At 38.2% G+C, this 14,135-nt stretch overlaps 1 protein-coding gene across 4 annotated transcripts in view; it reads right to left on the reverse strand.

The window, feature by feature from the left end:
* Positions 1 to 2,156: 2,156 nt before the first annotated feature.
* The window catches only part of NCEH1 (neutral cholesterol ester hydrolase 1), a 59,345-nt gene continuing 47,366 nt past the window's right edge, over positions 2,157 to 14,135 (reverse strand). For 2 of the 4 annotated variants that reach the window (XM_039865047.1, XM_039865049.1), the window contains 2 exons: positions 7,671 to 7,842; positions 2,157 to 5,289 (listed from right to left, as the gene is read on the reverse strand). In XM_039865047.1, coding sequence (XP_039720981.1) covers positions 4,672 to 5,289; positions 7,671 to 7,842 — 790 coding nt within the window. In that variant the 3' untranslated portion in view covers positions 2,157 to 4,671. The remainder of the gene's footprint in view (positions 5,290 to 7,670; positions 7,843 to 14,135) is intronic. The other 2 variants (XM_039865048.1, XM_039865050.1) reach the window with 1 other exon arrangement.

Here is a 14,135-nt window from a genome sequence, read left to right on the forward strand (position 1 = left end):
GACTCTTTCCTCTCCACTTTCTCCATCATGATTCCCTGTGTGTTAGATGGCTTGGAGGGGCTGCAGGCATTTTTAGGATTCAGTGAAAGGAAAATTGAAATGAGAATACATTTAGCTTTAGTGGGATATAGTCATGTGATTTTTAGCTGCTTCTGTTAAGTTATTGCTGACTTACCCAGAAGAGGAATGAATTCCAGGAATACCCCTACCCCACACTCTGCCAGATGTATTGAAACAGGAACCAATTCTATTACATCCAGAACTAGAAGTTTGAGGGGAGGTGGAAGAAAAACAAGGTTAAAAATTTATGGGGCCAGTAGTAATCTGTAGGAGATTCTCCAAATCATCAGATATATTAAAAAATGTAAGTGGAGGATTTTGTTCTCATCGATGTCTAGTCAAAATGGAAGTTCCCTCCTGTCAGGAATTGTGGTGAATTAAAGAGAGTTATAACTTCATTGTCACTCTTTCCAGTAGGCTGTGGCATCTATTCCCCTTTCCCTGAATTTGGGGTGATCCTGTGATTTGCTTTGACCAACAGAATGTGGTGAAACGATGCTGCGTAATTTCCCAACTTGAATCTTAGAAGATACAAAGCTTCTTGCTTTTGTATGCTTAGAATGTTCCATCCTAGATTTCAAATGTTATGCTTTTAGGATTCTATTTCAGGAGAAAATGGTATATGGAGGAGAACCAAGTCATTTAGCTAACAGCCAGCAGTAGCAGCCAGCCACGTAGTAAGCCATCGTGGACGTTGCAGCCCAGTGGAGCGCTCTGATGACTGTGGCCCCAGACAGCACTAAATCTAGCAGATGATCCACCAAGCTAAGTTCTGTCAACCCAGAATCATGCAGCAACAAATGGTTATTATTTTAACATGTAAGTGCCAGGATAATGTTACTCAGCAATAGATAACCAAAATAATTGCAGTAAATGGATAAAAATGAAAATAAAATGGAGAAAAAGGAGCCAAAAGAGAGTTTCTTCTGGACAAGACAGGATTGATTATAATTATGGAACTAAGAGGGAATGAGTAGAGTGAGAATTAAAGATACAGGAGAGAGGCCAGGATAATGTTACTCAGCAATAGATAACCAAAATAATTGCAGTAAATGGATAAAAATGAAAATAAAATGGAGAAAAAGGAGCCCAAAGAGAGTTTCTTCTGGACAAGACAGGATTGATTATAATTATGGAACTAAGAGGGAATGAGTAGAGTGAGAATTAAAGATACAGGAGAGAGGGGAGGTACTTCAGCAAGTTCTTGAATGAGAAATTAATTAATTAGATTAAGGACAGAAACTGAGGTACTGGCCTGCTTGGCTTTTATAACGATTCTAGCCAGTTCAAGGCAGGTTTCTCCAACATGAACAGCACATATTATATGCAGACAAGAAATGAATGTCATCAAGGAGGGCACTGAGCCACGTCTCAATGATTGAAAGGCAGCTGGAGGACTCCAGCGGGCAGAAGATTTGAGCAAAATTGTGGCTAGGGATCTGGGATATAGAGAGAAAGAGAGATAGGAACCAGGAAATGGGACGAGGGGTGCATTCTCAGATGAAATTATTTTATTTCCAACATGTGTCAAACAGATATATATATTTTCCTACCCCCACACTGGATTTTCATCTTATAAAATAGATTTACTGCTAAAATCTTTCATAAAATCTGCCTTTCCCTTTGCAGTGGGAAATAAGCAAAAAGTCAAAGTTAAAAGGTCATGCATAAAATATTATATCTATCAAGATAATTATATAATATCTTAAACTCTTCACAGTCAATGATAAAACAGTAAGACTAATTAACAGTTCACTATATTTTATAGCACTTTAAGATTTTTTTCACCTATTTATGTTCACATTTCACAATGATATTACAAAAAGGCTATCAACTTTTCATAAAGTAGGAAAACAAAACAAAGCCATAATACTATACATATATAGATAATATATGTATATATTATCTATATATATTATCTATATATATATATGTAGAGCATAAACTATTTTTTATAAGAGCAAAAACTAGAAGAAAATAAATTCACCCAAAACTAAAATACCTTCAACATAAACTCTGTAGGCTTCCCGTAGGAGTTCTTAGCACTCAGATTTTTGGTCGTTTTAGCTTCTCTTGTATCTGGTATCTGTTTTTTGTGTATCATGATTCACAATTGTTATTATTCTAAGGAGAATTTCAAGGAAGATCTTCAAGCAAGGTCAAACGTAGGATACAGTGCAAGTCATTACACAAATTATCCACATATGTAAAAGTTTTAATAAAACTCAAGTATTTAATAAAAAACTGTGCTTGACCCCTGTTTTCTTTCACTCACTTTTCATCCAAGAAAACCCTTTAGGGGTCTGTAATCATTTATTGTCTATAAATTACTATAGGATTTGGCTTGCAATTCTGGGGGTAGGGGGATGTCATTTTAAGGAAGTCTCTGCAGTTATTATATTTTCTTTGCTTTAATTAGAGGTAGATAACCTCAAAATAAGGTCCAAGCATTGGTTCTTCCAAAGATGTCAAAAAGAATAATATTAAATGAGGAGGGTAAGAACTAAAATCCCAGTTTTTTAGAACTAAAAAACTACCATAGAGTAAGAATCCCAGTTTTTTAGGAAAAAAAAAAAATCTTTGATAATGCATTTGCCTGTGTAAATGGAATAAATGAACTGCAAAAAATTTACTGAAGAAGAGTCAATACAATTTGCCAGTCTGACAAAAATGGTTGGAATTTATAGTTGAAAGAGACTTTATAGATCAAGTGGTTCAATCCTCTAATTTTAGAGGAAAGGGAAAAGGCTCAGAGATGCTAAATGACTTGCCTGAGAACATTAGCATACTAATTTGTATGATTATTTTTATATTCACACAGGCACACACACATACATACACTGTTGCATTTACTTCTGTTTTGTACATAAAATGCTACTAGTTTATGCAATAAATGAAAAATAACTGCAAATTTTCATTTGTTACTTCATGACAGAAGTGAGAAATACCCATCTTTCAAATGAACGAAAGGTTCTACTTTCTTCCCACTGATAAATTTATTGTATCATTACTTGGCTGGACTGCTGCTCTCTGCAGTCCCTGGAAATAGCATGCATTGGGGGAGGAGTGAGAGTGGCAGAAAGGAGAGCAGAGGGACTCAGCTCACATCAGAGCCGGAGTGTCTTATTATGCCAAAGATGTTTGCACTGGCAGTGAAGGCTTTACGTCAAATTAAACTTGGGCTATTGGAACTTCTAGACTTGGTGGAAGGAGATAATGAGGGTGTGGGCGCCAGGAGCCAGCGTATGCCTTTCTTCTGAAGACTGAACTAGTGTCCCTCTAACTACAGAGAGTAGAAATGAGCAGCGTGTGTCCCGCTTCAGCTATAAACTATAAACTCAGATGACTTTACTAGGCAAAGTCATAGTTTCTAATGATCTTAATTTGTAGATGCATATGAACATCAAAATATTTAGGTCTAATGTATAGCAGTATTAATAGCTATTTTACTTTTTTCCATAAAAGTACATATACATATTATTCTAAGGTAATTTTTTAAGCCCTAAGGTAGTTTTTTAAAAATGTTATTTTAAATATTCATTATAGACATTATTCTGAAAAATCTTAAGTCTAGCTACATGTATTAACGTTAAATAACTTTAAAAAATAAACAATACATTATATATATGAAAATAGCCCCATTTTAAAGCCATGTAAGTGAAAAACTTGAGTTTTCAAGAACAAACTGGACCCTCTACAGGTAGTTTTCATAATTTTAAACTAATATTAAATGCACCTTCTTTCTGACTGTGCCAAATATATACACACTGCTCTTGGTAATTTATGTCAGAAATATTCATTATGAAAAGCATAGGTTGGTTCATTTGTCTTCATTTGTCCTATAATGGGAAATTTATTCTAAATTTAAATAAATCTGACCCAAAAGTTCTCTCCCAAGGAGACGGCACAACCAAAAAAACTTAACAATGTACAGATATCCAGTGCATGCAACCTTATATTTTCTAATAATAATGGTAGAAAGTAACTTTCAATTATCATCACAGTCCAACTGGACTTATAGATAGCTATCTCATAAAATTAACACTCTAAAGGAAGAAAGTCATTTGAGAAAATTGTCCTTGCTAGAATACCTTTGCTAAAATTCCCATAGGAAACAAAACCATCCATCCACAAAGGACAGAGGGTGCTTGGTACTCAGTACTGACCTAGAAGCATACACATTTAACTGAACAGTGCTCTGAACTCAAAGTAAAGTCCAGCAAGTTAAAGAAGAGCCCACATTTTTCTTAACTCATTAATGGTCACTATCATATCCACAGCTGGAAGAATTTCTTCCAAAAAGAACTTCTTGATGAAGGCAAGACCCACAGCTATTTCCAGCTCCTTGTCCTGCTTTCTGTAGTGGCGGTTGGGTATTTGTAGTAGTTTGGTTAAAACAAAAACAGAGAGACTGGCCCACTTAGAGAACCAGATTTAGAGATTTTTGCACTTACATTAGTCAAATGCATTTAAAAAAAAATTAACTTAACATAAAGCAGGGAATAGAGATTCCATAACTCACAAATAACAGGGGGAAATTGGTTGACTAAAAGTGCATATCTTTCCAAAGCAGATACAGGAGGTTGAGAAGAGCACAAGCATTTTACTCCTTTACAGGTTTCGATCCAGCCACTCGATATAACTATTCTTAGTCCGGATTCCCACTGCAAAGTTGGTGGGCCACCTGGTGAAAATCATGCACCCATGGAAGCCATCTTCAAAATAATCAAGGGTCACTTCTACATCTGCACTCTCCAAACGCTTTGCATACATGATCCCGTCGTCTCTTAGGACATCGTGCTCACATGTCAGAATATAGGTCTTTGGGAGATGCTTCAGGACTTCCTGGTCTGCAATGAGCGGGGCAGAACGAGCATCTAGCAGCTGAGGGATCTCCTGGAGGATCCTGGCATTGCCGGTGGCCTGCACGACAGGCTTGTAGTTCTTTGTGATGGAGGCAGGCAGGAGGGACGTCCAGTTTAGATGGGCCCTGAGAGCAGTGGCCTCTTCTTCATCAAGTGAAGTGTGATTGTTAACTACCATTGCCTGGACAAAGTCATAGCTGCCTTTGAAGTATTCTACCCAGTACTTTACCATGGTGTGACGGGGCAAGATTGGGATGTTCACATTTTGCTGATAGGAGGGTGTGTTAAAATCTAAAGCTTGAAGAACTGGATAAATTAAAGCTTGCACTTTGAGCTTCTTTTTCAGGTTGACATCTTGACTAAACTGGAGAAGAAGAAACAAACACATTTTTTCATATTGCATGGCTCCTTTTATAGAAACCACATCTTAAAAAGCAGTTTAATGCATACTTTGAATCAATCAAAGGGATACGGTTGTAAAATTTCTACTAGGCATGGTATTAAGTAATATAGTTCAAAAAGTAAATAATTCCCCATCACCACTGGCTACCAGCACCCAAACAAGCTGCTGGATATTTGCTAAGAAAGATATGATGTCTGCAACTCATAGTTTTGAGTGAACGCATCAAAGGTACATGATCTGTTAGGTCTTTAAACCCTCATCAACATTTCACTTGCATCTATCTTTCGGCACTTAGCACACCTTGATGAATATTATGGATGGATAATGTGTGAACCTTTTTTAGTTTTTATTCCCTGCAAGGCCCAAAAAGGCAATGGCTTCCTAAGGAGAAAAACCAGTCTGACTCCTCCACAGCAGAGGGGTAGGAAAGCTAAATGAATAGCTGATGGGACTCCAAGTGTTTTAGTAGGACCTCAGGGTATCTCTTCTGATAAGCACTTAGTTTTTATGCTCAATGAGAGAGTCAGAATTTAAATACTGCTGGCAATGTGCCCTGCATTCTATTTAATGAGCATGTGCCCCAGAGAGAAGTCAAAAAGGGAGTGGGAATGGATTTTCTACCTCAACAGATCTCAATTCCCCCGTGCCTCCCCCAAATGTGAATATGCTGTCTCATTTTGTAATTCTAGTATCTAAAATGATATCTTTTTCCTTTAACATCTAAAAGACAGCTAAGTAGCTCAGTGGAGGCAACTAAACAATCTTCAAGGTAACTTTAGCCGTATAATTTTGTTTCACATTAGCCTTTATAACCCATCCCCAGGGAAGATGTAACTGCTCTGTAAAAGCAAGAGGAAATGATCAATAAAGAGCACTACTAATATGTGCCAAGAATTGTACACATATCATCTCACTAAATCTTGGCAACAACCCTGCATCAGATGACATCATTCTCATTTTCTTATCAGAGAGAATAAGGAGTTTGCCCAAAGCCCTGTAGCTTCCAAAGGGGGAGCCTGGATTCTATCTCAGTTCTGCTCTCCCTGCTGCACCAGGATTTTCTTTGTATCTCATCCAGACATGAATAGCAAACCTGCCAATGCCAAGTGGAGAATCAAGTTCTGTAATTATAGCAAAGGGGAAGAAACCAGGGTACATCACAGATAAAAAGGCAAATGCTACTTGAGAATACCCAAAGAAATTCAGAGGTGAAAAGAAAGAGATGCTATTCTTAAGTTATTTGATATGTTAAACAAAAACCTTTGCAGCCATAAGCTTTTCTGAAAGGAAGGGTTTGTTGAGCCATATGCTGGCCAGAAAAATACCAGGTCCTGGGGTTTGCAATATGAACTACCAGCAGCAGCGGTAGGTGGACAGGACAAACAGGTGTGCTCTCCTGGAGCTGACAGGCTTCTTTCACACAATGGGTTGGAGGAAGAAAGATGTAAGTTGTTTTAAAAGAATTTACACTGGCTATGGACTAGGAGGGCAGGAAAAAGTGAAGTGGGGGAAGTGCATAGTCCATGAGGAAGAAATATTTCCTACTTCTGGATTATTTGTGGGAAATGGTTTGGAAAGTTCATGCATAAGCAGGATGCAGTAGTGTCTGATGGCTGCCTATTTTTTTTTTAGATAGCCTCCTAGAAGTTGTTTCAAAGCCCTGACATATTTTCAGGAATGTGAATAGTTTGTTTGTTATTTTTGGCCAAAGACTCTGTTAACTGATTAAACTCTTACCTCCTCCTTCTACCCCTCCAGCCTGCCGTAATTGAATTTATGACATCTCAGAATTTTTCTCTTGTCAAATCCATAGGAGGAAAAAAATGTACTTATCTTTGAGTTTATACAGCTGCCCCTAATCTTGTTTTCAAAGAATTTAAGCAGGTAAAGCTCAGATTAACTTGCATTATTAAATTTACGGTGGCTGAACCATTTAATATTTTCTTTGAAATTAAAAAAAAAAAATTAGGAGACCCTTGGAATTGGAATTTAAGCAAAACTACCTCATTTTGGAAGTCCAACATGGAAAAGGAGAAGGGGACACTTAATTTCCATGCATTCCCAGAGGAGCAAGGGTATGCTCCAAAATGTTAGTTCTCTTCTCACACTGATTGTACTCAAGGCCTTTACAAGGACTCGGAGATGATACTTCTCTCAGTAGCCCCTCTTCCTACTTCAGAAATATTGCTGAGAGCTCTCCAAGTTCAGTCATCTAAATAATCTGGCCACCTAATGACCAGCTCCCCTGGCTAAGCCTTTGCCACCTGTAGTGGAGAGGGTGTTGGTCTTTTGGATCTTATCATGCACCCCCCTACCGCCAGCACCCCAGAGCAGTCTGTTACCTGTTGGCACAGGACAGCAGCCAAATTCCCACCAGCACTGTCGCCAGAAATGCCAATTCTGCCTGGGTCAACTGAATACTTCTGTAAGACTTCTGGCTGCAGGAAATACTTTGTGGCACGTACAACGTCGTGAATTTGCTCAGGAAAACAAACCTTTGGAACTAGCCTGTATCTGTGAAGACAAAAGTTGTATTCTTTTAAGGACTTTGCCAAGTCTTTACTGGCCATTTAAAGTTGAGGGGGAAACTGGTTCTTTTGATGCCAGAAATAAACAGGTAAGGAATTAAAATAAAAATAAAAATAGATCATTCATTTTCTTGCAAATCAAATGCTTAGCAAAACTTCAAAGTAGAAGGCAGATGTCAATTATGAAGAAATGGATTGAACCACAATAGATTTGGAATATTATTTCTGGAAGTCAGTGTTCTATTTGCAACATCTCTGGGTTAGAAGGTGACTCAGCAGCATTAACCACTTCATTGGTCTCGTGTTTAATCAGTTGATATGGTATTTTGCATGATTTATTTGATAAATATAGTAAAACTGTACTCTGAAGAGGTCAGGCCAGACTGACACTAAATCCATTCACTTCCTGGAAGTCTAGGACTAAACTGCTAGTTGTCAACCAGTAAAAAAAAAAAAAAAGAAGCCAGGTATCCCAGATGGCCCAGGGAAGGCCCTCGGGGACACTTCTGGAGCTTCTCCTACTGCCCCATTTTGCAAGATCGAGTCCCCTTTGGAATCCTACTCTGTACATTAATGAGTAGGATACATATTCCCTTAAGAGTCCCAAAGAACCCTGGTTTTGTCAAATGTTCCATTCCTAATAGCATCTTACAAATCCGTATTGGGTTGTCAGTCTCAGCTCAGAGAACCCTCTCAGTCTCCACCCTCCTTCCTTGTTTATTAATCCTCATCTATCCTTTAAGCCTTACTTGAGGGTTTGGCCTCCTCCAGATGGCCTTCTTGACTATAACTCCACTTCCTTCTAGGCTGAGCTAGCCACCATTCCTTGATACTTCTGTGTGCTGGGTTATGTTACTATTTTTATTTATTATCTTGTCTTAAAATGATTTATGTATTTCCTCTAAAAAGCATATTCTCTGTTATCAGGGCCTATGCTTTATTCGTCATTGTGTTTCCAGTATCTATCAAAGTGCTAGGCACATAATCATTCATCCTGTAAAACTTTTGTCGGTATTAATATACCTTCATTTTGCAAATGAAGAAACTGAGGCACAGAAAGTTTACTGATTTGTAAAATAGGTCTAACACAGATCAAACTAACGTAGGAGAGAAACTAATTACTTAATTAAAATCTAGTAATCATTAAGAACTCAGGTCTATTGGTTTCCATTTTATAATTAGCACACTTAGTCTCAGACACTAATTTTTTCTAAGCTACTCTATATAAGGCCATTTATTCCCCTCATCTAAAATCCAGCTAGTTAATTAACTATCTTGGCATTCAGTGCAAGTACAATCAAATGGACAAATATCTGTGAAATGCTTTGATAAGTAGTAAATGTAGATTTGGTCATTCAGAAATTGCTACATTAAAAAACTCCAAATGTAGTAAAAAATTTAATAGTTGCCTTATAAAAGATAAAATAAGTTTTATAATTTCTTTCTTATTTTTTCCATCTGTGCTGATCAGTTAATCATCCAAAATGTTTTTTCTCCTGTTGATTTTCACTATGTCTTAAAGCTGCGGCTAAAGGATTCCACTCTTAATAATGGGTGAAAGGAGTAGGAGTACAACCTTTTGTCCACTAGGTGGAGACATCTTACATGATTTCATTTACCCCCACTTCTGGGGCGAGGTCTCAATCTTTTACCTTCTATATTACTAAACTGAACCCTTAATTCTTCCAATCAAATAAAAACGAATGCAATTTATGACTCAAGTAGTGAAAATATAAGTTATTTTGTCTCAGCAAGATTCCATATATCATGATAAACTGTTTTCCTGGTGGTGCAGGAGGTCAGAACATAGTCTACTACTACACACACATGAATTAAATTTTCAGATGTTGTTTCACAAAAGGTCTTGCTGACTTTGAATAAAAAGGAATTGGTAATCTAAAAAAAATGCTACTACCTCAAATTTTGTCAGTCAATTAATAACTGGCTCAGATAACAGAGTAAACATACTTAAAAACCAACAAGTTATGCTGTGAGTCTTCCTGGTGCCCTTAAAGATCTAGCTCCCCACCTCTCCCCTTACTTTTTATCAAGCTGGAAACATTCTCTAATTGTGTTCAATGAAAAGGGACACTATTTTCACAGACTGGAGAGTAAAGCGAAACTAGATATTTCTGAGGTCACCTAGTGTAAGATGAGCCAAGCCTTCAAAGGACCTTGAAATTGACCTGAGGACTATAACAAAAGCCACGTAATATCTTCATAGTCACAGAAAATTGAGAATCAAGAGGAAATTTGTGAGTAGTAGAGCCAAACAGCATGCATAAATATTTTCATTTGCTGCTTTTGTTCAAAGCTATGTCCCTGCAAAGCACTGAAAGAGAATCCTGCCTTTTTTTTTTCTTTTAATTTTAAAATTGTAAAAGCACCCGATGAATTCATGGCAAATATAGTCTCCATTTCCCCAACTCACTGCAAGGATAATGATTCTGCGATGCCAGCTTTTGCTTATGTATTACTGTGCATGCCTCCTACTAGAAGAATATAATTTAGCGTAAACTCAGGAATGAGATGTAGTCAGTTTAATAAATACATACACTCTATAAAAATTATCTTACTCCTGCTAGGTGAGGCACCTCACCAAGTGCTCTACAGAGGTGTTTCCCTCAAATCTCAGAGCAAACCTGTGGGTTTAAGAATAAAAACACGAGGCTCAAGGAGGATGTGTACCTTGTCTACAACAGCTAGTAAGCGGCAAAGATTCGATCTGAATCCACAACTGACTATTACACCCAAGTGTGCCTTGCCTTTTCAAAATATGTTCATTCTTCAAAACTCACAGCCTTTTAAATGTGTGCATGTGTGTTCTCATCAGCTTACCAAAGCAGTGAATTCTCAAAACTGTAGATTTCTGGCATCCCAGAATATCTCTCATGATTTCGATGGTTTTGCAATATTCTCAAAACAAACCACCTAGCACTGTGCCTGGGTACACAGTACATCTGGTGGATGAAAAAGGAAAGCTGTAATAAATCACAAATTCCTAACTGAGTAGGTCATGGTGGGTAGTCACGCACCAGGCCTATAACTTCTTTAGGAAAAGGTTTTTAAACAAGTCCTGTCCATTGTTCTTGTGCATCTAGGTTAACACACCTTTGAAACGCCAGAAGTAAGAGCCCTCAAAGGTGTGTAACATCTCTCAAGAGAGCACATAATCTTGTTAACTACCCTACAATCTCACCCCTTACCCTGCCCTTGCTTTCTCCCGCCTACTTGTAATCTTAAATTCCCTCCTTAATTCCAAATGCATAAAAGAAACTGCAAACTATCCCTCTCTGGAGCACTTGCGATCTTGCTTCCTGGCAATTGTCATCAGTTATGGCTCAAATAAACTTTTATAAAAATTCTCTATGGATTTGGATATTTCTTATATCAGTAATTTTTAATAACATACTTTTCTTTCTTCCAAACAAAATTTTAAAAGATTTATTTCATACCTTTCATATATAAAATATGCCATATAACACCATATGTAGTCAGAAAAGTAATAAACCATATGCTTTAAAAACATAAAAAAAGAAATTGTTCGTAAGCCACCTGAAGACAGGCACACCTCCAAGGACTCCACTTCCTGTATTCTATACACTGCCCAGAGTTTTTCAGCTCTGGACACACTGAAGAATAATCCTCAGAGCTTTAAAAAACAAAACAAAACAAAACGAAACAAAACACTGATGTTTGAGCCCCTCTACAAAACATTCCGGTTCATCTGATCTGGAGAGTGGCCCAGAATATCTATATTTGAAACAAAAATTCCTCCAGGTAAATCCAATGTGCTGCCAAGGTTCAGAAATATCACTGAATCTAGCCACATTGTCACTTCTCTGAACACGTCTTGTTCCCATGCTCAGCGCATTGGTCCCTCTCTCCATCCCCTATGTCCTTTCCCCAGCAACTCCTCAACATTCCCATCCTTTATGTCTCATTTCAAATGCCACTTCTTTCATGAAAGCTGAGAGTCCAGCCAAAAGTAACTCTCCTTGCTTGGGAAACTCAAAGTCTTTCTGACACCTCAACTTCCTCTAGAAGTAAAAGAAAGTCATAATTCTGCACTAAAGATTTTGATGAATACCTACCTGAAATAAGCAGTACCACTTCTATGACCTATTACTTTATTACCCACTTTATTGACAGTGACCAGGGAGATGGAGCACTTCAGAGAGACTGACAAATTGTTCCTTAAGACAAAGGCAGATGCTGTACGCAGCCTGGAATTAAGGAGAAATGTTGAGTTGTTCCAAGCCTGAGGAAGTTGAAGCCCTGAATGTCACTAGTGCCCCAGAGATATTGTAATGGATTTTCTCCCTCAGAATAACCTAACCTGAAAACTGTGTACAAGCTTCTGCTGTGAGCAAGGACACTGAGTTCTCTTCACATAGTGCCAGCTAGGTGAAAAGTACATGTGATTTTCTGGAATGAAATTATACTCCTATTAGATTCAGCAGGAGTAAGATAAAATCTCATTGTCTTTTTTTTTTTCTTTTCACCATCTTCCAAGGAGTTCAATAGATTCATCTTAAGAATACAAAAAAGGTTAATATTGTGCTCAGTCATAGAAAATAATATTTTCAGTAGAGGTTATCTGAAACAAATCAATAATTACATCCATATTGTGGTCTCTGTGGGAGACATCTCCAGAGGAAGAATCTATTTATTACTCTAACAGGTAGATGATTCCGTTCCATTAAAAGAACATATAAGTGGAAGGATTGTGAAGAGACAATTGTTTCTCTTTATGTTCTTACAATGTGATTTGTGCATAAATTGAGGAAGGGTCTTCCTTTCTGATTCTACTCTCAAAATTGGTCCCTTGAGATAATTTTGACTACCAGCCCTTCAGCAAGGGAGAGCTGAGATTAGCAAAGGCTTGGCTAATTGGGTGAGAATAACACTTAAAAGAAATAACAGGTGTCAGGATGCTTCACCAAAATCCAGAAATGATTGAGCCTAGAATTGTGATCCATTCCAAGGATGTGATTCTCTGATGCTCTGTTCACCAGGCAAGACTTCCCGAGGCATATCTCCTTACACAGCTTTGTTACAGGAAGCTCCCCAGACTCTCTCTGTTTATCTAACCGCCTCCTCCCATTCAGATGCAAACCTCGCCTTTAACCTCAAGGGTAAATAGAGAGCCAGAGCATTCCCCTAGGTAGCTACAGAGAAACCCAAGTAGGCTTGTTGCCACATCCTTCTGGCCTCTTTTCTCAGTGTCCTTTCAGAAGCTAAATATAGCTTTGTAAGGTTCCAGCGAGGGTGGAATTGGGCTTCGCAACCTTCGTGTGGTTTGCGGTTAAAGGTTTTTTGTAGCTCCAGGAAGAGTTTTTGTAAAGCACCAGTCACCTTCCCCCAACCCCGCCCCCTCCCCAGAAGTTCTAAAAGACCTAAACCACAAGAGAGAAACCAGTGGATTTTTATTAGTAGAAACTGGAGCTAAGAAGACATTAGTTAAATATGTCAAAAAAGAAGATAATCATTAAGTTAATGAAAGTGAAGAAAATAAAACGGCCTACTTTTCAAAATAAGCTACATTATCCTTCTGTAGTATCGAATTATTTGTGATGCTGGCGTTTGGGTTTGCTAAAGTTGGCCTGGACTGAGTAAAAGGAAAGTTTTGAGCAAATCTTCCCTTTCTTGGTGGGGAACCCTTGGAAATTTGGTCTGCCCGCCTTCCAGGGCTGCCCAGATGGGAGTGATGAGTGAAGATTTCTCCGCTCAGGACTCAGGCAGGAAAAGGAGCAGAGGGAAAGTCACAGCTTGGCACTGTCATTCCATTCTTTTTCAGAGTCTTATTTTGACAGCTATTTATCAAGATGTGTGTCCTATTGTGCCCTCTCAAAGCACTGTGATTTTTGTCAGCTTGTGTTGCAGAAAAAGCTCCAAAATCAGACCAGTGAAAAACCAAGCAGTAACTTGGAGAGAGGGACAACTCAGGTTTATTACCACAGTCCCAGAGGAGCTAGCACTCTGAAGATCTGGGCCCCAGCTCAGTTGCTACATTCCTTATATACAAGATTTTTACACAAGCTGATTGGTCAGTTTGAATTCCGACCCTTTCAAACAGCGGGAGTTGCTATGGTTGCAAGTAGTAACATTGATGGAAGGGCGGGAGTTGTTATGGGTTACTAATGGTTACAAATTGTTACAGGAAGCAGGGAGCTGCTAAGGTACAAAGTGCTACAAGAGGCAGGAGCTTCTAGGGGTACAAACAGTTATATTCATTACTTAGACAGGTCAAGCAAAGTGCAAGTGAGCTCTGCAAGT

This window comes from Pteropus medius, unplaced genomic scaffold (assembly GCF_902729225.1).
Source record: "Pteropus medius unplaced genomic scaffold, Ma_sr-lr_union100, whole genome shotgun sequence".
In the NCBI taxonomy this organism is placed as follows: Eukaryota; Metazoa; Chordata; class Mammalia; order Chiroptera; family Pteropodidae; genus Pteropus; species Pteropus medius.